Here is a 23,369-nt window from a genome sequence, read left to right as displayed (position 1 = left end):
CCTCCTAAATGGCTTTCACCTTTACAAGAAGAGTTCAGCTTTAGCTCCAGGTGGATAACGTGCAGAGAAAAACGAATTCTGGGGATGAGTGCCTGAAAAGCTTATTCATTTCCAGTGTTCTGCCCTGCAGCCCCACCACGTCCAGGAGCTGCAGATTCCAGCAGCAATATCTGTGACAGCCATGGCACTGATGCCAGCCATGTCCAGGAGCCCCAGCCAATGGGCCAAATGCTGGGATGGACAGTGCTGGGATGGACACAGTGACAGAAATGTTCCACTCCTAGAACTGTCCCCAAAGACAGTGAGAGAGAGGCAGGCATCATTACGAAATCAAGTAAGCATCAGATTTCTTTCTTCCCTGATGCAGGACTATCAGGTTTAAGTATATAAAATGCTTCTAACATCCAATGCAGTTGACCTCCAAAGCTGAAGTTTATATTCTTGAATGTCTTGTCTTCTTTGATTTATTTTGACAAGAGTCGAAACTGAACTATTTGTACAGCCATATGGACAAGGAAGAGAAAAGAACAAGGGATTTTTTTTTTTCCAGAACTGACTTTTCACAATTAGGCCAAAACCTCCTCTTTCTCTTACAAGCATTTTTCAAATGGTGATTGAACAAATCCTGTATATAGATACTTCAGCTGCCTTATGTCTCTTTGGGGGTTTGTGGATAAAATTCCTTGGGTTCATGAAGCATATGTTTAATGATCACATTAGTTCTTCTGTTGTTGTTTTCAGAGAACTCACAAAGAACATGGCGTAAACGTCCTTGGAAATAAGCAGGTCTAGAATGAGCATGTTAACTTTTTTTTTTTTTTAAATTCCTTAAAAACTCTTCTTAGAGGTTATGTATTTTCATTTATTTACTTATTACTTACAGATCTGCTCCTGTTCCATAGATAGAGTACTTGATTTCTCCCCAGAGCCCTGAATCTGGATCTGTAGCCTTAAGAAAAGGAAAACAGAAAGTCATCCTTTACTAAAATGCAAACCCAAACGTTTCATTTCTCTTTTAATAAAAGGCCATGAAAAACCCAAATGCTTTTCACTCCTTTTGTTATCACGGCTTTAGCAGGAAATCGCATGAGCAAATATGCACTAGGAAAGTGCACAATCTAACACCAGGAAACGTCACTGCCAGTCCCAGGAATGCTGTTCAGATGCCGCCTGTCCCTGGTGCCCGGGGGCTCCGGCTGGGAGACCGACACTAGATGGCCCCATCCATCCATCCATCCATCCACAGTTACCTCACCCTCCTTTGATAGAGATGGAGATAATCTCAATGATGTGAACACACTGCCCGCTCTCAAGCCTTCCTAATTATCAGTTAAACATTAATGAATATTCCCTAGGCAAAATTATTTACTTTATATAGACTATTTTTAAGCTTCTGCTTGTTTAATTGATTCGATTTAAAGTAATGCATACCAAATGTTTCAATCTATACACAATATTTCAGCTTTGTTTATATTTTAATCACTCTTGTGCCTGTGTGACTTTAGTAATGCAAATACTATGCCAGATAATATCTTTGTTTCATACTCTTGTTGGCTTCCTCTCTTACCTCAGGATTAGGAAAGCTATTGATTTGGTAGCAGCTATTTCCATAAGCTCTTGCTTCTCTGATAGCTCTGAGGAGGTGTTATATTATACTGTTGTACCTGCCCATCAAAATTCATGGGGGTAGTGGCTGATTCACTCATCTTCCTGTTTAAATATTTGAAAACTGGAACAATGTCTTTGATTCCTGCATGGTTAACACAACACACCTGCATCCCTACTGATAGAGGTTGTTTTGTTCTTTGGCATGAGCTTGTCAGATTCTCTCACCTCACAATTTTGACTGCAGCCTACTTTAGTACTGTCTAACTTTTCCTAAAACATTTGCACACCTGGGGCTTCTTCCAGAACTGGCATTCTGCGTACCTGGAGCATCTTAGTTTTTCAAGTATATTTGTGAATCTGGGTCAGGTTGACAGCACATGACTAAATTTTACACAGACTCCTCAGTTACATTACACTGTGAATTTTGGCTCAGAATGGTTAGTTTTGTTGCTTCTGCAAACATTTTTTAAATTTCTTTTTTTTTTTTGCTGTCCACCTCCTAGAATTTTTTATTCCTCTTTTCTCTAAGATAGTGATGTTTAGGAGTCTGTTTTCTAAAGCTTTCTATTAGTTTCCTCTAATAATCTTTTCTGCATTGTTTATTTCATTTGCCTTCAGCATTTCATTATTCTGATTATTTAATTTTCCTTCTTACTTGTAGCCAGCCTGTGCTAGAGATCTCTGGCAACCTGCCTCCACCATCCTTACCCCTGAGACCTCTGCAAGGTAACTTGCATCACCCACTGAGCCCCAAGTGGCCAGCAGCTTTCTTGGCCGTGTGACATGAGATCTGTTTGCAGTCCCAGCAGCTGCATTAAAGAGATACAGCTCACACTGACAGCTGGAAATGTTCCTCCACTACACAGGGCCCATGTAACACCCTGACTTTCTTTCTGTGAAAATGTGAGAAACTGGAAAATCTATAGGCATGGTTTTCCCATTGTGAGAAGATACTTACATAGGGATATGTTCTTCCCAGCCCTAAACATTTTAATGTTATGTTCCTGCCTTCATTAACTGTTTAATTAGGTATTTAGCAGCCAGATTCCTCCCAGGAGGAGGAGACTAATACCTACTAAGCAGCCATGTTGTTTTCTTTTTACTCCTACTTAAGCAAGCAAATCCAGTAAATCCAATTCTGCTTAGCCATAACTGAATCTTCCCACTGGACACTGATTTGACTGGGGCTTTCTTAATACTCAGAAGCCATGTGATTTGTCTTAAAAGCAGATGGCCTTTAGTTAAAAACCAAAGTAAATTTGTTGTGTTTGCCTAAAACCTTTTTTCCAGAAGTGGGGTTTTTTTTTGCATGTATGTGGATTTTGCTTGTTTGTTTGTTTGTTTTTTGTTGTGTGTGGATTCTAGAAAGGAATTGGAGTTCAGTCTGGAAGCTGAATGGTGAGTAGGTTTTGCTACTTGCCTCTGTCCACTATTTTTAAGGTATTTGAACAGTGTTCACAGAAACCCAGAAAAGAAAGTATTTCTTAAGAGGTGAATGAAACTTACTGTAACAGCAACCACATTTGAGCCCCCTGGAGAGTTCTCGGGGATCCTGGCAATGTAGTAGTCAGAGGAGAACTTAGGGACATTGTCGTTGGTGTCCAGCAAGCGAATCACTATGTCAGCCGTGGAGCTGAATTTCTCCGGTGTGTTCACCTCTATCGCAAGAAGCTGAGGAGAGAAAAACCAGAAAGTCACTACAAAGCAGCTGTTGCTTTTTCCTTAAGGAGCTTCCTCTGCCACCCATGGCTCATTGGTGGCTTTTAGCCTGGCTAGACCAGACAGCTCAAACCCAGGGAGATGATGAGCTAGGTCAGCATATGACCTAGGCATAATATTTGGTTTCCATGACTGGGCAGAGACCTAGTTAACACAAAGCAGGTGGGCTCTAGGAGCCTGCTGGGGACAGCACACCAGTAACAGACCAGTGAGCAGGATAATAACTGAGATATGACAGGCTCAGCTGAAAAACCTGGCTGCATGGGTTTTAATGGCCAGGCTCTCAGCCTCTCTCTCACCATGGCACAGCTCCATGTGATGCTCAACAGCAGTGGCACTGCTGATTGTCCTGGGGGTACACACTGCGCTCCAGTCCCTGCTCTGCTAGACTTGGATGCCTCTGTATCACCTCAAGGTGACAGGGAGGTTGGGGAGCAGTCTAAGTAGACAGGGAAAAGGCTATCTCAGTATCATCTCCTAGGGCTGTTCCTGCTGTGTGAACATTTATAGTGGTTAGAAATAAAGTGTGAAAGGGTACTTGAAGAAATTAATCTCGAAGGATTGCTTGCGATTACTGCAGCACACATCTGCTCTCAAAGGAGAGCCTGGTCACTGCATCTCTGTGCTAACTTTTGTGTTTGGGAGTCTCAGGTGGTGCTACAGCAAAAGAAATCTTTGAAGGGACAGTTATACACACATCAACAAAAATGTCCTCATGAGGAATCTCAGCTCCTAAAGAAGGACAGAGATAAAATCTTAGTGCTTATTGTGTACGTGGAGCTATATCTAAATTATAATATATGCAGTGAAATAACCTTTGCTGCTGGAATCAGTCCATCTTAGAATACCTTATGAGAGCTTAGTATTTTTACTTTGTTTTCTACACTCATTTTTATTTCCTCTCCTTTTAGCAGCCACAGTCCAGCTATGCAAACATGCTGACAGCATCTTCCTTTGGGGAGGAATTTTTGTCAGCTTACTTGCCTGCAGTGTCTTATGCAGACCTGTATTGTTTGTTTTATGCAGAGAGAAAAAAATTAACATAGAACTATTACTTTGCAGGAATACATACCAACTTTTAACACGAGAGCAAACTGACATGCAGTCTTAAAAGTGGCAGGTAAAATTTTAAATAGAGTTTGATTTGGCCATTGGGGATAATGGCAGCCTCATCTGGTCCCTCTCTGCAGGAGATGTGAGTGTCTGCAGAACATCCAGGCTCCTGCCAAGGCATGGTGTACTCTAAGCTGAAGGAGGTGGAGGCAGGAGGTCTGGCCCTAAAAGCATGTCAGCCCATGACAAGATGGGACAGCAATATCTGATGCCTGTGACAGAAAAACTTGAGATCTAAGAGGCCAGGCTGGAAGCATATGAATTACCATAGCTGCCATGCCTTGGGAAACCCACTTAAGCTCTTAGATAGCTGAAAATGAAGGAAGTCCTGACTACCAACTCCATTTAAGAGCCAGCCCTAAATGGAAGATAGATTTCTCTAGTAGCCTTTGCGTCAGGAAGTTTTTCAGTGCATCCCCCAGTCAAATTAGCTTTGATTCCTCTCTGGCATTTTACTCTTCAAAAACAAACCAGAGGAGAGGGATCATTGCTTACAGAAAAAAAAAAGCCTGAAAATAACTCCTCAAAGCTGCTGTAAGATACACATTAAATAGAAATATTAAAATATTTCATCCAAAATTCTAACCAGAATTACTACAATGGCAACTGAAACTGAGTAGGAAGTGATTTGAATTTTTCAGGAAAACGAAGACAGCTATGAGGTCTTTATAAAGTATTTGCTACCATATATTGCTACCATATCATCCAGCTGCACCCTCTTCATTTGGAATCATGCCTTATGATGTCCAGAAGAAATATTTTCTGAAAGTCTTTCTCCAGAAGAAATAATTTCATTTAAAAAAAAAAAAAAAAGTGAACAACTGCTTAAGCAACAAAAAAATATATATCCTTTTTCCTGGTAATTAATTCTTTCGGTATTCATGGCAATCACATTCACTACTTTGATTTCTATTAGTATTCATGAGGAGGCCATGTGTAACTCCTTTGCTAGTCTTTTGGCAGTTTAACCTGAGTAAATGTGCACTTATTATAATTAGTTTTGGTAGCACTTTATGTCCCTTTCAGAATATTTCACTTTAATACAGTAATGATGCCTCATATTTTTGTAGCATCTATAACCTATGCAGCCCAAAATGGCTAAGGAACATTACAAGAGGAGATGTGAAACATACTGCAGTGAAACACAAAGTGAACCATATAGGAGGGGAGAATTCAAATTCAGGAATTTTGCCTTCTGGACTGTGCAAAAAATTTCACTTTCTGTGCATTAAAAAACTAGCATATGTTAATACTCAAGTAGATAGTTTTGGCAATTTTTTTTTAAACCTATTGTCTGTGCAATTCTTTGTGGTTAGAACCAAACCATCTATACCGATGTTCAGAGGCAGCTGACATAAAACCAGACTACTTAGTTATCTTGTTGATGAGCCAGAGAATCCATCAGGGAAGGTGATAATGGAAGGTTCCAGCTTTTGGATGAAAGCTGGTTCTTGCATGGCTGGTTTAGAGCATGGTTGAACCTCAGGTCAGCCTGCAAAAGGCCATAGAGATAGATAGACTCTGACAAAGGCAGTGAGCAATTTTGGGGAATTATCTTCCAGTCAGCTGGAGTCTTCATCCTGCCAACATCCAAAAGCATGATCATGCATCAAATTACTTAGCACTAAGCAGGTAAAGTTCTGGCTCCAGAAAAATCAGGGTTTCATCCTGTGAATTTATTTTTGTGAGAGCAGAAATAACACCTTCAGGGTTCAATCTAGAATGACTCAGAGCCACTAACATGTACAGTTTCCAGAGAGAGATAAAAATCAACACTGTGCACTGACCACACTAAATCAGTCCCCAGATGCATCCATTAAACTTTGGGAAGGTGATGAACCAGAGGTAGAAATGAGTTTCCCTTACATTTAATATCATGTCACTGGCAATGCATCAGACAGCTTCAGACGGATTAAGAAGCTAAATAACCTCAGATACAGAAGCCATCATACACACAATGTATACGCTGACAAAGAGGACCTGAAAAGCACAAGTACCTTGAAGGTTAACACCTTGAAATTTTCAAAGTCAATAGCAGCAGAATTTTCCACTATTATTGTAACCTGAGCCTCATTCAGGACAGTTTGGGGAACCACTCGGAAGATGCCACCAGGTCCAATAAGACGGAGGTTGAATTTAGCATTGGCTCCCTGTGAACAAAAGCAGATACAGCATGGTTTTCAGTGAATGATGCATTTCTTACAACCTAGATTGCTCTGATTCTTCAAACTGTACAAAATGAGAATGGGTCTTACTGCTTAGAGCCCTCTGCTCTCCATCCCTTGGGCAAGAGACTGCTAAGAAGCTTAGTTGTATAATCCTTCCAGCCCTGGTCACAAGACAGACACAGCTTTTCTTAAAATAGATTGACAAGCTTGGTTATTCTTTCAGTCATAATGGAAAAAACCTGCAGCAGGATTGGCTGAGAGAGGGATCTTGTGGCAAGCAGCCCTGGGCTTCGTGCTACGCACTGTGAACTAGTACAGGTGACAGAGATGACACCACATGCACATCAGCAGGCAAGTCCTGCCTCTTCCTGGTTCCTGTTACAGAAAGACAACTGAAGTACTTGAGTAAGGACAATGGAACCCTAAAAAACCTAGTTTTATAGAATGGTTTGGGCTGAAAGGGACCTTATAGTTCACCACATTCCAACCCCCCTGCCACAGGTAGGGACACCTTTCACTAGATCAGGTTTCTCAGAATCCCATGCACCAGGCCCTAAACACTTCCAGCATTTGGTCTGTGTCCTAAGAACTCACAGCCTGGGAGTTTTTAAGGATGATCAAGATGCAGAGTGGCAGAGACATGCAATTTCCAAACAGAGGTGATACACCACATTTTGCGCTGATTGGATTAAGCTAGCCCAGAGTTGCAGACACTAAACCTTCTGCAAGTTGATACACTTGGGGGGTGGAAAGAACCTCCACTTGTGCAGATAAAATCTTACACGCACATTTGACAGCTCCAGGTAAAGTGAGAAGCCAAATCCCGTTATAAACTTTCTAGCTGAGAGAACATGGGAAGCAGCAGTATCCAAAAGGTTACCACCACTTGTGTGCAAGCTGGGGAGAGTGACCCAGAGCCAGATGGCCAGACTAGTTCTCTTAAACCAAACTAGAGCATGGAAGAGAGAAGATGAAATGGGGATTCTCATATTTCTGCCTTACATGGAAGATGGGAAAATGAGCTGAGCCCATCACACCAAACTCTGAGTTCACCAGTTTCTCAAACAATGTCATGTTCACACCGTGACAGACAGATTCACTGTCTGGCTGGTGTCATGTTCTCCCCCTAGCATGAATCTTGAGATGAAAAATTTCTAATAATAACAACTTGCAAACATGACAACTTTACTTTCAGCTGTATCCCTGGAGGGCTTGTTATGAGCAGCTCTGGATGCAGCCCCAGTTCATGTCAAGAGAAAAAACCTTCAGCAGTAGTCCCTTAAGGGAATCAGAATGACCTTGGATCCAAACTCAGTGGTCTGTGTTTGGTCACACAAACCCAGTCCCCAGCTACAGAGATGACAACAGGCTCTCTTTTCTGGACAATAAAGCCAAACACATAAAGCCAGAGCTCCTGGACCACGGAAGATAGTGCTGATGGCAAGAGTGTATAGTCTGACCACACAAAGTCCTCTGCACTTGGGACTGTACATGACTAGAAGAAGGGTGGTGTGGAATGGGAAGAGAACTGTCTCCCTCCAATAGCTGAGTGATTTCTGCTGGTGATGTCCACTGAACCTAGATCTGCTCAGAGCAAGACAATGTCTCCAAGCAGACAGCCATGGGACACAGGAAGGACTGAAGGAACAGCAGCACTGAGCCTTAAGCTCTGTCTGATTAAGAGGTCTGGGGGAGAAATTTCTGCCTGATTTTCTTGCATGTAAACATGGCATTTCCATCTGGCCTATGCCAGACTTTACCCACAGCTTCCTCCTCCTCACCTGTTCCATCCACTCCCCCAAAAAGGAAGAGTCACTAATAGCTGTGACAGAAACAGACAGGTTTAATTTTTTTTCCTCTCTAGATACTCTTATGTGGAAGGGAAAGCATTGCATTCTCTGCCTTAAAAGAAAAGCAACCCAGCCCCTCTAGAGCGATGCCTTACAGTGCACTAGGAAGCTTCTTGAGGAAATCTATACAGTGTATTTATCAATGTTTTCTGCTTATTTTACAGCCTAACTTGCAGCCTGAATATTTTGTCAGCCTAGATATATATTTTGTCTCTAAATAGAAGAGATGGGTTTTGTTTCTTTCCTTCTGCAGCAGCATCCCTTGTGACAATAGCAGGATAGACGTAGCACTGCTTTGAAAGCAGTCATTTATCTGCTTGCTGCAGAGCAGCAGGAGGGAGGGGGAAGAAGCCAGTGGGTTTGATAAAGTACAATACCATCAAACCAGCACAATACTGAGCACAGTTACAGAAGAGAGCCCTTTCCAATAGTAATATATTTCTCAGATGCATTAAGCTTTTTTTCTTGTCACTACCTAACCTCAGGCTAACTCAGATGGATGCCATTCATACAGTATTTAGGGATCCCTATAGCAACCATCACCATAGTATCTACCGGCAACACAGGTCAGTTAGACAGCAGGCTGAGATGGATAAAGTCTTCTTTCCTTTTTCTTTGCCTGGATAGAGTTAGTTTGGCTCTGGCATAATTTTTAAGACTGCCTAAAAATATCAGTCCAGTGGGAAAGATTTATCAAGGCATGCACTGCAGACCCTGACTGTAACATAGGGGCCAGAAGGGCAACATATAGTAATAAAAACAGTGTAAGGGTACAGACTGTACTGTTTCCTGCAGGGGCTGGAGATGATACAAACAGCAATTGTACTTGAAGTCACTAAAGGGATTGGAACCTCTAAGTAAATCGCCAATACGTTGTGGGACATTACACTGGCAACAACTGAATGTAACCAATACTTAGGGGAAGTTCATAAGGACTGCTCAGCTTCAGTTGCCACAAGAACAGGGCTGCAGTTTTAGGACCACCCTTGTCATGGACAGTATATGACAGTCTAACTATACTTCTATGGTATTGGACCCTACAACTACTGTGTCTGTCCTAGGCTTTTGGGGAATGCAGGTGAAATAGCTGAATTCCTAAAATAACATTTCCCCATCTGACAGCTCTTTCTAGTCTTTGAGAAAATAAGACGGAAAAGTGAAAGGCCACATAGCTTCCATTTACCTGATCTGAATCACTGACTGTGATCTTCAGTCCCCTTAAGATTTCACCCTCTGGGGGATGCTCGTACATGGTCAGTTCAAACCTGTTCTGGGGACCATTTTCTCCATAGAACGTTGGTGGGTGGTTGTTGAGGTCGACCACACGTATAGTCACCACGGCAAAAACGTGCTCAGAGATGTCACCTTCCTGACTGACTTCTGATGCCTGCAGCAGGCAGGAGAGAGAAAGGAATGATGAGGGCATTTTCTCTTTCCTCAGATTCATATTCAGGCATTGTTCCCCATGTACACATCACCTTAACACACTATCTTGTACAAAGATTCACAGATTTATATTTCTCTAAAATCTCAGTCCATTTCACACTGAAGTTTATGATGAGTAGAAGATTATGGTAATAAACTAGTCCCAGTAAAGTCCCAGTGGAAAAAAAACCAAACTCCTCCTAGTTTTGTGAGCTTAGTAACTCACCCTAGGTGAAAACAGTTCTCTTAAAACAAATAATCCAATAGAGGCAAGGTAATTGCTTGCCTAAGGTGTTGACAGAATAGAAAAGGAAGACAATGTTTAAGTTTACTATGGTACCACAGGTAGTTAATTGTCACATTCCTGCAAGGACTGAAGCGTTGAATACTTTCAGAAAAACTGTACTTGGGCTATTTAGGTAGATATTTGAAAAAAACAAAATACATTTTTTATATTTACAGTTCTAGATGAGCTTAATTTAAACTGGATATAGTTTAGACAGACAGGTACACCGAGTTGTTTTTCTGAACCAAAATATCAAATTTGTCTGGGTTTCAACAACTCCAACACGCAGCCTGATTCACTGGATTGAGCCTAAGACATTTCTTCTGCCCGGACAGAAACTTTGGCTGGTGTTTTTAAAGCAACAGCTATCTCTAACATGCCTTTTTACTGGGTAATACAACACCCTTTTAGTTCCTCAAGTAGATTTGGTAGCCTGCATGAGCTCTGGGTCACCACATAGCTAATTAGGAGATCAGAAAAGCTTGCAAGGGTTTAACTCATCCTGCATCTGAGAAGCACTGGCAGACTGCAGTGAAGCAGTGTGAAGAGAGGAAGAAATGGTGCCCAAGTTTAACTCAGACCATGAGAACTCTGTAGTCTCCCAGGTACAACACGCTGCTTGAGCCCAGTAGCAAGTAAGTGCCCTTGGGGATGCCTCACTGGTTCTGGCAACGTGCAAAGCCTCAAAGCTGCCATTACATAATATTGTCCTTACCATGACAATAATATACATTTGCTGAAGAAAACTGATTACAATTTGACACATTTTTAAATACTTTGTCTTTAGAAATTAAATAATAATAATAAATAATAATAATATTAAAATAAAAATAATTTATTAAAATAAATTAAAATAATGAAATTAAATAATAATAAATAATAAAATAATGTAGCCTGTCCCAGGGATACCAGCTCATCAAGGTGTCAGCTCACTGAGACATCGGCATGTATTTGTACATGGCTGATCATGCAGGAATGCATGCTGATATGATATTGCATCATCTGTCCCAGTTCTAATAATAATAACAGATTTGACAGTTACCTATCTCATCATACGGAGGTTACAAGACATCAATTCCCAGTTTATCAATAAAATCTGGAAACATGGAGAACAGGTATCCACAGGTGGAAAAGGATGTTGATTTTCTAGACTCAGAGATGAAATTTGGGCAAGATGACTTCATTTGAAAGAAGTAATTTCAGATAGTAAATAGGCCAAGGAACAAAAGCAATTTGTTCTCTTTGATACTACTTGGCATTCTGTTCAAATACAGGAGGTAGTTTCTAAAAGAGGAAAGTCAGCTGTCTTAAAGCAGCCCCAGAACATACCTGAACTTTTAGCTCATACACTTCTTTCTTGAGCTGATTTGGGCTTTTTATCACAGAAATGGCTCCAGTTGTGTTGCTGATTTCAAACGAATCTTCGCTTCCTGCAACAAAACCACGATGCTCTAGTTACATGCTACACTCTCTTTCTCTGAAACAAGCATGAGCAACCAACCATACACTTCATTAAGCATATCTTTGCCACTTTTGAAAAATGAAGCATTTCTATGACTGGTCACAGTGAGATGAAAACACAGATGAGGGTCAAAAAGTGTTTCCTCCCCCAGGAATGGCTCACTGGAGTTCTGTCCCTATGGGCAGCTGTCATCACCTTCTTCTCCCCACCCTGGTCAGGTTCCCTTCAAGCCTCAGCAACCAGGCATGCAAATTTTTTATTTCTTTCTATTATGCTGTCTTTTTTCATATGCTGGTTTAGACAAAAATAGACATTTATCATTGTAATTAGCAAATGCATAATTAAGTCTCTGAGAAACAAGAACATTTCTCTCACTAATATCAACTAAGGTGAGAAGTCTGACAATCTGTCTCAAAGAAACATAGTCACTCTTTCTGCAGACAGCATCTCTGGAGAAGCATCTTCTGGTCTTAAACATTCAGTTGTTAAAAATACCTCTCAACCTGCTGCAAGGCTGTCCTGAACAAAAAGGGTTTTTTGGAGTATCTGGGGTAAACCCCAGGGTTTCTGCATTGAGGCAGAGAGTCTGACAGGCAGGACAGGGCTGCAGGCTGACTTTGCTACCACCACCCAATTTCCATCGATCTGAAGGGCAGATCCGTCACCGGCCAGAGTCCCTTGAGACCTGGTAAATTTGTGCTGAAGCAAATGCCAGCTCGAATAGAGGCATCAGTGATTCATCATGATGTCAGGACCCATCCTGCCATCACAGCCAAAAGCAGGCTGGTGCCCAGGAAGGGGACCAGCTGGCAGTTCAGGGTGCCCTGCCCTGCTCTGCTGAGGGGCTGTGGCCATCCCTGCACACTACCTCATGTACAGTACTGACCACAACAAAGTGTTGTGGCAGAGTCTACCATTGAAAGGAAAAGAGAGGAAATCCCTTCAAAGGAAGGAGATCAAGACTTCAGAAATAAAAGCTTATGACCTGAAGGCCCAGCCATTTTTCTTTGTCTCAGTCTTAATTCCAGTGCTGATTTTTAAACCATCCGATAGTATCCTGTTTTTGCTAATACCTGCAATAACTGTAACTTCATTAAAGCACACTAGATACAACATTGAACAGATATTGACTCATACAGTGGCCAATTATTAAGATACATTGGACTGGAAAGCATATTCTGACTGAGAAGAAGCTTAAGTCAATAGTGGTTTCAAGCCACCATATTTCATGTTATTATCTAGTTATCTCAGGGAAATTGGTAACTTGGAGTATGTAGCAGTATGTGTGTTCCTTTGTACAGCATGTTCAGAGGAAAGGAGCATTTTCTATTATTATCCCACACTCCCTGGATATGAAATGCTTATTAAGAACAAATAATTTCCTATTTGCAGTTAGTATTTTCTTGCCCTTTGACAACCCAGCCTGCAGGTATTGGAATAATGGCTTGTAACAAATAATGCCAATGTCTGAGATGCAGGGGTAGAAACCTGTTGAGATCTTTTGTTCTCTGCTTCTTCAGCTTTCTATGCACTAAAGCCATATTCCCTTCCCCTCTTTTTCATTTTGCACAAACAAAATCCTCCATTAATGTACACAAGGAAAGCCTGCTCTTCATATTTTCTGTACTTATCTGTCATCCCCTTCCATCTTCATTTTCCACTCTTTCCTGAATACTTACCTTTTTTTTATCCCAGAGAACCCTTCTGATCCTTTTCTATTTTCTTTGGAAATCCAATATCTCTTCACAACAATCTTATTTCCTTTTGACTTATTCCTGGTTTTAACACCCTCACTTATTCTCCTTCATTAATTTCCTTCTTGTTTATCATATTTTCATCCTACTTGTTCATCTTTACTGCTCATTCTACATCTTTTTTTTCACCTTTTCTCCTTTTCCACTTATTGTCTTCTGCAACCTCTTCTTCCTCAGTGTTTCTACTTTCCTTTATCCTATCTATTCCCTTGCATTAAGAAGAAACCTCAGCATGGGTCCCATCTCACAGTGACACAAAAATTTGGTCACAGCCCTCTCTGTTCTCTCTGGACCTGGCTGTTTATATCACATAACACAATGAAGCTCTTACTCCATAGCTCTGCAACTACACCTCAGATTTCTCTTACGAAGTTCTGGGATCTCTCACACTTGGGAACTGGGGTGCACAGTTGCTAGATGGAAGTCTTGTTTTGGAGGAAGAGAGAACAAACAAAACTAAAGTTGTAGCCTGGAGTTTAGTTGAGCTAAGTTGTTGACTTCACCCCCTAATGAATCATGAATTCAGCCAAGTTTCACATTTATGCTATTAAAAGATGTGCGGCAGACACTTTCAGAATAGCTGATGGAAAGCATTAATCTTCTGATAACACTGCTTTCTTCCACTGCAGCGTACGCCAGTGTCGCTTCACCAGTAAATATAATTTCTCCCAAGAAATCAGAGGTTTGACTGTTTAGCCACTTCAATCACAGTATTAATAAAAATATGCCTCTAAATTCCATGTCTGGGTCTCCCAATAAGGTCTCACTCCTCCCAGATTAAATGACAGAGATGCTCAGTAGCAGTGAATGCATCTCCCTTTATGCTTTCTGAAATGACAAGCAGGTTACTGATGCCTAACAAATCAGCAACATTAACAGCTCCAAGCACAGTTCTGTGAAGCAGATAGTAAAAGTCACTGAGTTGTATCTTAGCTATTCTCTGGTAGACAGGGCCCTGGAGTTGTTTGAGGTACCTGACATTATTTCATGAGATTTTGTCTCAGTTTTATTAAGTTTTAGCGTATCCTATTCTAATTTAATGTCAGATCTACTTCTGAGCGCCCTTCAAATTTCATACATGACAAGTCTACTCACCGTTCACGATGCAGTAATGAATACTGTTAGGCTTTCCTCTGTCTCCATCAAGAGCAACAACAGTAAGGACCTCAGAGCCCTGGGGAGAAATGTGAAATCACAGTCTGTGTGCTGAGAACAGAGTAATGAAATTGCAATTGCATAATAATAAAATGAACTTCTGTAAGTGTTTCTGCAGTGAGGTGCTGGGGGCAGAGTGGGTGCTTGTCCTGTATGGGGAGTGCAAAAAGGGCCATTGACTCCCACCCAAGTGCTTGGCTTTGCAGAATGCTGCTTCTTGGACTAACTCTGCATTGTTCCTACATCAACAGTTCAAGTTGTTTCCGGTGACTGCTCCAGCTGTGAAACAGCTGCAGACCCCATGTGGCCACAGGGCTGGCCGGTCTCAGGAGCAGTTGGAAGCCACGGCCAGAGGGACACCTGACTTGAGCCACAGACTTGGACAGGGGATTTGGAGTAACCCATCTGAAACCCAAAGTTTAGTTTGGGTCACTGCCAAGATTCCCGCTGGTCCCTAATGTGTAGGGTCCTGCATCCCACAAGGTACACAGTGTGCTGAAATACGGGCAGCTGCCAAGGAGTCATCAAGTCACTTTGGTCCTACTTAATTAAGCTCAGACAGGCAGCAAAAGCAAACAGAGATCACAAAGCAACTTGGCCCACAGAGCATTTAGGGCATAAAATTGTGATGAAAATGATGGCAATTTAACTGCCCTTAAACCTTCACTGTCGTTCTCTCTGCGCAAGTAATGTGGCGATGGGCCATACATACAGAACTTGTGTACTGGGGACTGCTCATATGACTGTTCCTATCAGCTCAGAGTGATGATTGTTACATTAAAACGCTCACCCAACTGGCAATGAGCTGTGCAATTCAGGCCTGTGAACTAAAGTGTTACTGTTTGGGGCTGCAAAAACAGGGAACATTGAGGTAACTGTCAGTTAATCACAAATGGCAACAAGGAACATTTTCATGACGACCCCTGAGTGAATTTTTCAAACTAGAGCAAGGTTTTGTTAGAGCAACTGGAAATACAGAACTGTATTTATTATCATTTATGCTGGAAGCAGCAATAAAATCTGCCTACTGGGCAAAATACAGTGCAGTTCCTTTGAAGGTGACAGAGTACTTGTAAATCCTGACTACTCCACCAAGGAGAAAAGAAACAAGTTTACAAAATTAACACCAAATGTGCAAACAACACTAAAATCAGCTATTGCCCTTCCCTCTGTGGAGTTCATTCTAATAGCAAAACCCACACTGGGAAGGACTGATTCGTGCTTCCATCATTATATCATAATGGTGTAAGTTATGAGCTCAAGCTGGATGTAATTAACATTTATCGACTCCCATTTCCATAGTAAACACTAACTCCTGTGTGCACCTGATAGTTATTTCAAGATCTATATGTAACTATGCAGAATAAATCGATATACATAATATCATTGATTCTAAACACCTGCAAAGCACACAAGCATTACTTCTCTGCCCTGCTGAAATGTAACAGCCTCTGCAGTGAACTGCAGTATACAGTCATGCAAGGGCTGCAGTGTATATTGGAGTTGAGAACAGAAAGTAAGGACATGATTGTTCCTGAAACTCAAGGGAAGATCAGCTGAACAGTGTGCAATCACACTGCCAGACAGATCAATAGCCTAATGTTGGGTAATTTCACGCGTAGATACTGTTTATTGTCCTATGTATGAAGAAAATTTTAATTAAATTTATGTATCAGGGCAAAAGCTGATCCATACACAGTATCATGTCACTGCTTAGATATAGAGAAAACTCATTAGTTTGCAGCTTCGAGCACAACAATTGGGGACTTTTAAGCCACATGTAACTAGTTCCTCTAAGTACGTCCTTGCTTGATTGATAATCTGGTGGCTTTTAGGTTTGTGAGGACTTCCTGGCCCATTCTGCCTCGCCAACCATTACTGATCAGAAAGCATCCCCCATTTTGGAGGTGTCAGGGTTGCTTCTACCCAGGTGATGCCCACGGGACAACACAGGGAGTTTGGAGCATTTGGCCATACATTCTCCCCACATCTTACACAACCAACTGTGGGTAGCACAGTGATCACAGACAGAAAATATAAGCACTGTGAGACCACGCAGCACACAAACACACAAAGGCTTCTAGCATGGTGTCTTCAGGTGAGGTAACTGGCAGCCTCTTTAAGCCTTCAGCCAAGTGCATCTGGAGGTCTGGGCTATGGAAGAGCTCTTAGTCACTGACTTGGCTTAGACCAGCATAAATGGGCAGAATCCTTTCTGACTTTAGTGACAGCAGAAGGAAGCCTTGCATGGCAAATTTACAGTAGAAGTAAATAAGAACAAGTCTGAGATTTGGTCAGCTCATTTCCCTAGGAGTCAAATCAGAGTTAAATTCCCATATCCAACAAAACCTGTGCTAGAAACCATAGGGCCATCCTGACTGAGTTGGGAAAGGCTACACTTGTTCTCCCACAGATAAAAACCAGCACTTACTGCAAGTGTATCCTCATAGACATATCCGTAGTAGGGAGTCCCGATGAACATGGGAGGAGTGTCCTGAACATCCTCCACATTGATAGTAACTGTAGTTGTGGCTGAAAACACTTTGTTGTCTCCCCTGAGCTTCCCACCACCATCCTAGAAGAGAAGTCATCATCAGATGCCTCTACTGAAACATGTCTGCAAATCAGCTTAGGGCATGGCATGGACCTCATGAGCCTTCAGAAGCACAGTTCCAGGAATCTTTCAACACACCAATTAATCTGTGCTGCCCTATTCCCCTCTATCTGTCCTGCTCCCTCTCTGATTAGGAGGACAGTTTGCAGTGTCTCATAAGTAATTTATTATATTAAAAGTGGGCCAAAATACACAGTCATTCATGATATTTTATTAACAAAACAGGGGACAGGGAATTCAAATTTTTTGGTGGGAAAAAAAGAATGCTAGAAACCGGTGCTAAAAGTTAGTGATTAAGGTCTACAGCTTTTCATCCCATATATTGTCTTGTCATAAACACAGGACAGTGTACAGGAGCAAGGTAGTGGGGAAATAAACAGTGCACATGCTCAAAGTCTCTTAGGGATTCTTATGTGATAAAGTGAAAGAACAGAGGAGCTGTGCAGCCAAGAACTGTGAGACAGCCACAGTGTATAAACAGTCTCTGGGGGTTTGACTACAACCAGCTCTGCATGGCTGATACAGCAGAGCCAATTAGGAAGATGACTCGCAATTTCAGAAGTTTGTAACACCCTCAGTCTCAGAGCACCAGCTGGAGGTCAGTAGTTATGCTGGTGTGTAAGAGTGAGAATTGTTCAACATGTCTGCAGTACCAATTCTAAAAATTCCATTTTTTTGAAAAGATACGCTCATTTTTTCCTTCTTCCTGCCCCAAAGGCAGCATTTAAGACAAATTTTGTTAGTTCTCCTCAAACAAACCTTGGCTAAATAAATACATAAAAAGGTTCATGCATTTTTCATAAAATATGAGAAACTTGTAAGTAACAGCAAAATTGTCCTCTTTCAACCCATGTGAGTCTGTCTGTGTGACAGGTCCCCACTGGATCCTGAAAGACTTTACTTCAGAATCTATAAACTTTTAATGCCTGTTATGAATCCTCTTTCACAGGCACAGCACTGCTGTGAATGACAGTGGCAAGGGGGAATGTGCAGCAGTAGTTGCAGGATTTGAGTAAGCTGCTGCCATGAGGTAAAAGAGAAGGAAAAGAAAGAAACGCCCATAGATACTTCCAGAAAAGAAGTCCATCGTTTGTGCTGTGCTGGGTCCAGCTGTGCCCTGTGTCTTACTGTAGGTAATGACTGTGACCTGCATGGTCTGCCTGCTGGGGTTTGTCCTTGTGGTGGTAGGGCCGTGCCCTGGGAGCACAAGGGAGCCCTGATCACTTGCCTGCACTCAAAGTCTGCTGCTTCTTGAAACCAGGGCTGCTCACACCAACCCTTCACTTCTAGGTGACTCTCAAAACACAGATGCCATGAATGAAATGTGGGAAACCCATCCCCAAATCCTCCAGACATTGTTCAGCAGCAGACACCAGTTACCGTTCGTCCCTCACTTTTCCATGTTACTCACCACACCTCCAGGTGTTACAGAGGGAGTAACTCTGCTGCCTCAGTGTACAACACTTGTATTTGTACTGAAACACAACACCCCACACTCCTCTAGCTTCAGACAAAAGCCTTATACCTTGGCTACGACGACAACAAAATGCGTTCTTGATTTCTCATAGTCCAGGGTGACCCCTGTTTTGATGCGCAGCACTCCACTGTGACGGTCTATTGTAAACTTATTAGCATGAATGTTCTAGAAGAAAAGAAAAGAAGAAACAGCAAGAGATTACAGGTATGGAAATAAGATTGCTGTAGGGATTAATCTTTTATTTCATCTGCTAAGGTAGAAGACTAGAATAATGATACGGGTTTGGGTGAATAATGTATTTGATGAATTTCACCTCTGTGTGTTTATGAACAATTCATGAACCGACCATGAGTCTGTCATTATTCAGAATAAATCAGTTACCTCAAATGTAGATATTTTTAATCTTTTAGTATTTCACTGTGAAATTTTAAACTTTGGTTAACACAGTTCATTGCATTGAGAGAGGTAAAAAAAGATGGGGGAAAAGGAAAAAGAATAAAAGATGTTACCCCTTAGTGTTTCAAAGTTCTACAATCTTAAAAGTAAAGCAGAAGGGTTGAATGTATAGATTATTGTCAATACAGTGGTGGTTTGGTGTTTTTTTACGATATACAAGCAAAGTCTAAAAGACATCTGATATTCAGAGAGGCCTGAAAAATGCATCCCTCCTTTCTTCTGAATGGCAGATATCCATACAAACACCTCTGTTTGGTATCCATACCCAGTGGCCACTGTCAGATAACCTTTGCCGTTCCAGTAGACATCACCACCTGTCCACATCAGACTTGGGGAGAGGTTTTTTCTGTACAACTTGAGAACTCTCAGAGACTGTGCCAAAAGACATGGCAAGGTATTTTTCAACCAATACACGTATTTCCTTTTCACCACACAAATATGTAAACTAGACATAGAAGTTTCAAATTGCTGTTCCTTTGTTCATGGTCTGTCAGCTTACTGGAAAAAGCCCTCTGCAAAAGTGAATCCTGCACAGATCATAGTTATTGGATCATAATTTGTGAAATCAAAGCTAAATTTCAACAAGGCACTCAAGGTGTTCTTTCACAGTATGCCCAAGCTCTTAACAGGATTAGCTTTAGTGCTATGTAAATATCTTCTAATTTGCTTCCATATCGGTGTCCAAATTAAATATTGCAACAAATTTGCTTTGGGTTTGTTTTTGGTTTTTTTGTTGCCTCTTGAATAACAAGAACTGCAGCTAATCTGGTTGAAGTTTCTTGTAGGAAGAAGGAATATTAAGGATGTAATGCAAAAAGTTGCCCTTTTGGAATGCAGGTCTGTAATACAAAAATTCAGCTTTAAATATGGAGCCCTTTCAATTCTTCAGCAGTGGGCCATAACTTAAAGCTGGTGTCAAGCAGTCCCAGCTTTGTCAGGGAGAACACTTAGTACTTCATATTTCACACTGGGATCCAGCTATCAATTATGCACCAGCCTGCTACACTAAAGGGCACAGTTGCCTTTCCTGTGGGTTTTGCTTTCTAAAGATAACCATTTCATACTTTAGAAATCCCATAAGTATACAAAATTACCAGCTGATCTTGCTCTCTTTGTCACTCCAAAGGAAGGGCCCTGCCATGAGGAGTCCTGATGGCAAGCACAGGAGTGTCAATGGCCACTCCAGCTCCCCCTCCTGCCTGCTGGACTGCCCTTGGCTGCTTGCAGTCAAACCACGTTTTGTCAATGCTTGTTTTCTTATGCACAATAAAAAATTGATCCAATAGGCACTAGGACAGGCCCAACCCTCAAAATCTGTTTTTAATCTATTTTCTGAGATCTCAGTAAAAAGGATTTTTGAAGGTACAGACAATACCTTACCTGCAAGAAGTAGGTGACACTTCCTCCAGAACCCGTGTCTTTGTCTACTGCCTCAATCTTAAAGATACTGCTGCTGGAGGGAGTGTTCTGTGACCAGAAAGAGTTACCAGTGACACAGAAGTAGAAAACCAGGTGAGTTAGAAGAAGTGAAAAACGAGCATGCAAGGAGGCAGAAAAAGAGAGTGATGGAAGAAAAAATGTAAGAGCACTGAGGGAAACAAAGAGCAGAAAGGAAAGAGACAAGAGGTGGAGAAGCAGATGGAAGAAATACTTTATGGAATAAAAATAACAGAAAATTTTAGCTAAGACAGAGTGTATCCTATTCCCATTGTAGTCCACTCTAAAAATTCTCAGTGACTCATGTCTTGGAACTTACTCCAAAAACAGCACACCTTAAATACCTACAGACTTACTCCCTAAATTCGAAGTGAATATCTACCCTAACCCTAAACCAAAAGAATACAAGTTAGTCCCACACATCTTATTATTTTACTGAAAACATACTAGCTCCTCTTTACATCCTATAGAAATATACTTCCAGTATGCAAAGGAACTTCACCAACCTCTGGGACTCCGACTATGTAAGGTGTATTGATGAACTCTGGGCTCTCATCATTAGCATCCATTACAAGGATCCTGACTTTTTCAGAAACCTGGAGTAGAATATAAAGAACAAATTATGACTCAAGATGTTTCAACATGCACCCATTTATTTGCCTACTCAGGTGTAGTCAAAGGAAGTGACAAACTGTGTTGCAATAGAACATCTGTGCACTACCAAAACTGAGCACATGTAAAAGAATACAGAAAATCCTATAATCCAGAAGAATTTTCTTTATGGACAGCACTCAGATACCTCCAAAATGAAGAAGAAGTCTCAGAGTATTTTAAAAATTACAGATTGGGGCTGATTTTCAAGTTTTTGTCTGTAGGATGCTGGCACCTCCCAAACATTTCTCGTAGTAACCTCAATTAATTTGTTTGAGATGAGGAGGGGCTCTAGAGTTATCCAGTCTTGTAGACAGTAAGAAGGTCCCACTTTTGTGGCACCTCTAGTGATGAAGCTCATGTCCTCCTGTTGGCAGACTACTATCCTGACTGTAACAGCATCAATCCATAAATTGAAAATGCCAAGAAAATTTGTGGAAGTAGGACTGGATGCTTGTGCAATGCCTCAGATAAGTTCCTAGTGATTAGACATTATCAAAGCTTTATCCTGCAGCAGACAAGAAAACTCCCACCACCTTAGCCTAAGCAAATCTTCTTAATGTCATGCTAGAGAAACACTGTGGGGGTGGAGGGACAGTCAGTTCTTGGCTGCCCAGCACTACATCCTATAATATCATGCATTTCTCCAAAAAGCCTACGGATCCTTCTTAGGCACGAATCCTACTGCAGTGGCAGTGAGACCTCATAGGAAGCTGCTGCAATTCCTCAGTAATTCTACAGACCACTAAGTTTGCCTTTCAGCTCACACCACATTGTAATTACCCTCAAATAGATGATCAAGGAGATCGAGTCAGGTTTGAGTTACTGTGAGTTCAGTGGCTCTTGGAAAAGGAAGTAAAACTCTAATGAGATTATGTTTTCTGATAAAATGAAATAGTCCCTGCAAGGTAATTTAATAGGAGGAGGTATGTGGGGACAGAAGTTTGACAAGCAACAGCATAAATACTTACTGTACTCAGGCCATCTGAAATACTGACAATAACTTCAATCTCATCTTCCTTCTGTAAATCAAGATAGTTCCTTTGTTAGAGAGATGGTGTTTGCCCTGATTGGAAAAGGGACTGCAGATTCAAACGTGTCTAGGCAAGCAGATGACAGTAGTAACTAATCCCACAAAGCAATTGCAGCACAGGTTAGGAAGACCCCTCAGAAACTCCATCTGCGGGTTCCTTGGACTTTCTGTGGCTACTGGCACAGAATGTGACCTGTTGTCACACAACAGGTCTGGGAATCCCTGTTGTTCTGTAAAGTGCTAAGGAAAATCACTCATCTTTTTCAAGAAATGCTCCCTAAAAAGGCACAGTTGGTTCAAAATTTTTCTGTCTCAGTATGCTGTATTTTGAAGGGTTTACCAAGTACTGCATACCTTTCTCTGTGAAGGAGATGTAAAGAGCTCAATGCCAGTGTTCCCAGAATAAGGCTGCCTTTAGGTCACTATTCCTGGGAATATCTTTAACCCACATGATTACACAGATTAAAGGGCTGTGATGAACTAGGAGAAGTCCTGGAACACTGCTTACACAAATCTCTACTTCCTCCAAATGACAGGAGAGTCCCATGTCTGAGGATTTGAGGACTGTAACTGCCCCTAAGCTCTTGATGGATTCTGGGTAGGGGAAGATAGAAATAAAGAATAAACTTCTCTTTTGACAAAATCTGGACAGACAGCAGCTGAAAAATTTGAAAGCAGTGTTAGTGGTACAAGTCAACCAGAAAACTCTGTGATGAGTGAAGTATCATGTCTTAGAATTGCAGAGCATATTACATGATTTGGGGGAAATAAGCTGGCATTGTCCCTCAAAGCCACAGACCAAATTAAACTGAGAAAAATTCCACAAAAACCTAGAGCAATGCCATTTGACTGTACCTCTCTGTCAAGCTCCTCGATCAGCGTCACATTTCCAAGGTCCTTGTCAACAGAAAAGTAGCGTCTTGATCCAGCTTCATAGGTCAGGTCATATGTCACGGGATCCCCTTCTGGATCAGTTCCATTCAGAGTGTACACATGGGTACCTGAAAAATTGCCATGCAACAGCATTTCCCTGTGGTTACTTCAATCAGGGAATATTTCACTTGTCTCTTCCTTAGGAATTTGTCTACCCTGTGGCAGGCAAAGGTTTTGTGAATCAAACCCACTTACTGGGAAGTATGGATAAGCAGCCAGTTCAATAGT

At 41.5% G+C, this 23,369-nt stretch overlaps 1 protein-coding gene across 3 annotated transcripts in view; it reads right to left on the bottom strand.

The window, feature by feature from the left end:
- Nucleotides 1-23,369, bottom strand: part of CDHR1 (cadherin related family member 1) — a 44,892-nt gene that overhangs the window by 11,948 nt on the left and 9,575 nt on the right. For 2 of the 3 annotated variants that reach the window (XM_050305432.1, XM_050305430.1), the window contains exons 3-14: nucleotides 23,064-23,209; nucleotides 22,147-22,197; nucleotides 21,031-21,120; nucleotides 20,468-20,554; nucleotides 18,680-18,796; nucleotides 16,972-17,115; nucleotides 14,481-14,559; nucleotides 11,499-11,599; nucleotides 9,642-9,845; nucleotides 6,438-6,590; nucleotides 3,115-3,279; nucleotides 882-949 (exon numbers count right to left, since the gene is read on the bottom strand). In XM_050305432.1, the coding sequence (XP_050161389.1) occupies nucleotides 882-949; nucleotides 3,115-3,279; nucleotides 6,438-6,590; nucleotides 9,642-9,845; nucleotides 11,499-11,599; nucleotides 14,481-14,559; nucleotides 16,972-17,115; nucleotides 18,680-18,796; nucleotides 20,468-20,554; nucleotides 21,031-21,120; nucleotides 22,147-22,197; nucleotides 23,064-23,209 (1,405 nt within the window). The remainder of the gene's footprint in view (nucleotides 1-881; nucleotides 950-3,114; nucleotides 3,280-6,437; nucleotides 6,591-9,641; nucleotides 9,846-11,498; nucleotides 11,600-14,480; nucleotides 14,560-16,971; nucleotides 17,116-18,679; nucleotides 18,797-20,467; nucleotides 20,555-21,030; nucleotides 21,121-22,146; nucleotides 22,198-23,063; nucleotides 23,210-23,369) is intronic. The other variant, XM_050305431.1, reaches the window with a different exon arrangement.

Source organism: Myiozetetes cayanensis, unplaced genomic scaffold (assembly GCF_022539395.1).
Source record: "Myiozetetes cayanensis isolate MyiCay16 unplaced genomic scaffold, myiCay2020 scf10, whole genome shotgun sequence".
Classification (NCBI taxonomy): Eukaryota; Metazoa; Chordata; class Aves; order Passeriformes; family Tyrannidae; genus Myiozetetes; species Myiozetetes cayanensis.
This window is presented reverse-complemented; position numbering and strand designations above follow the sequence as displayed.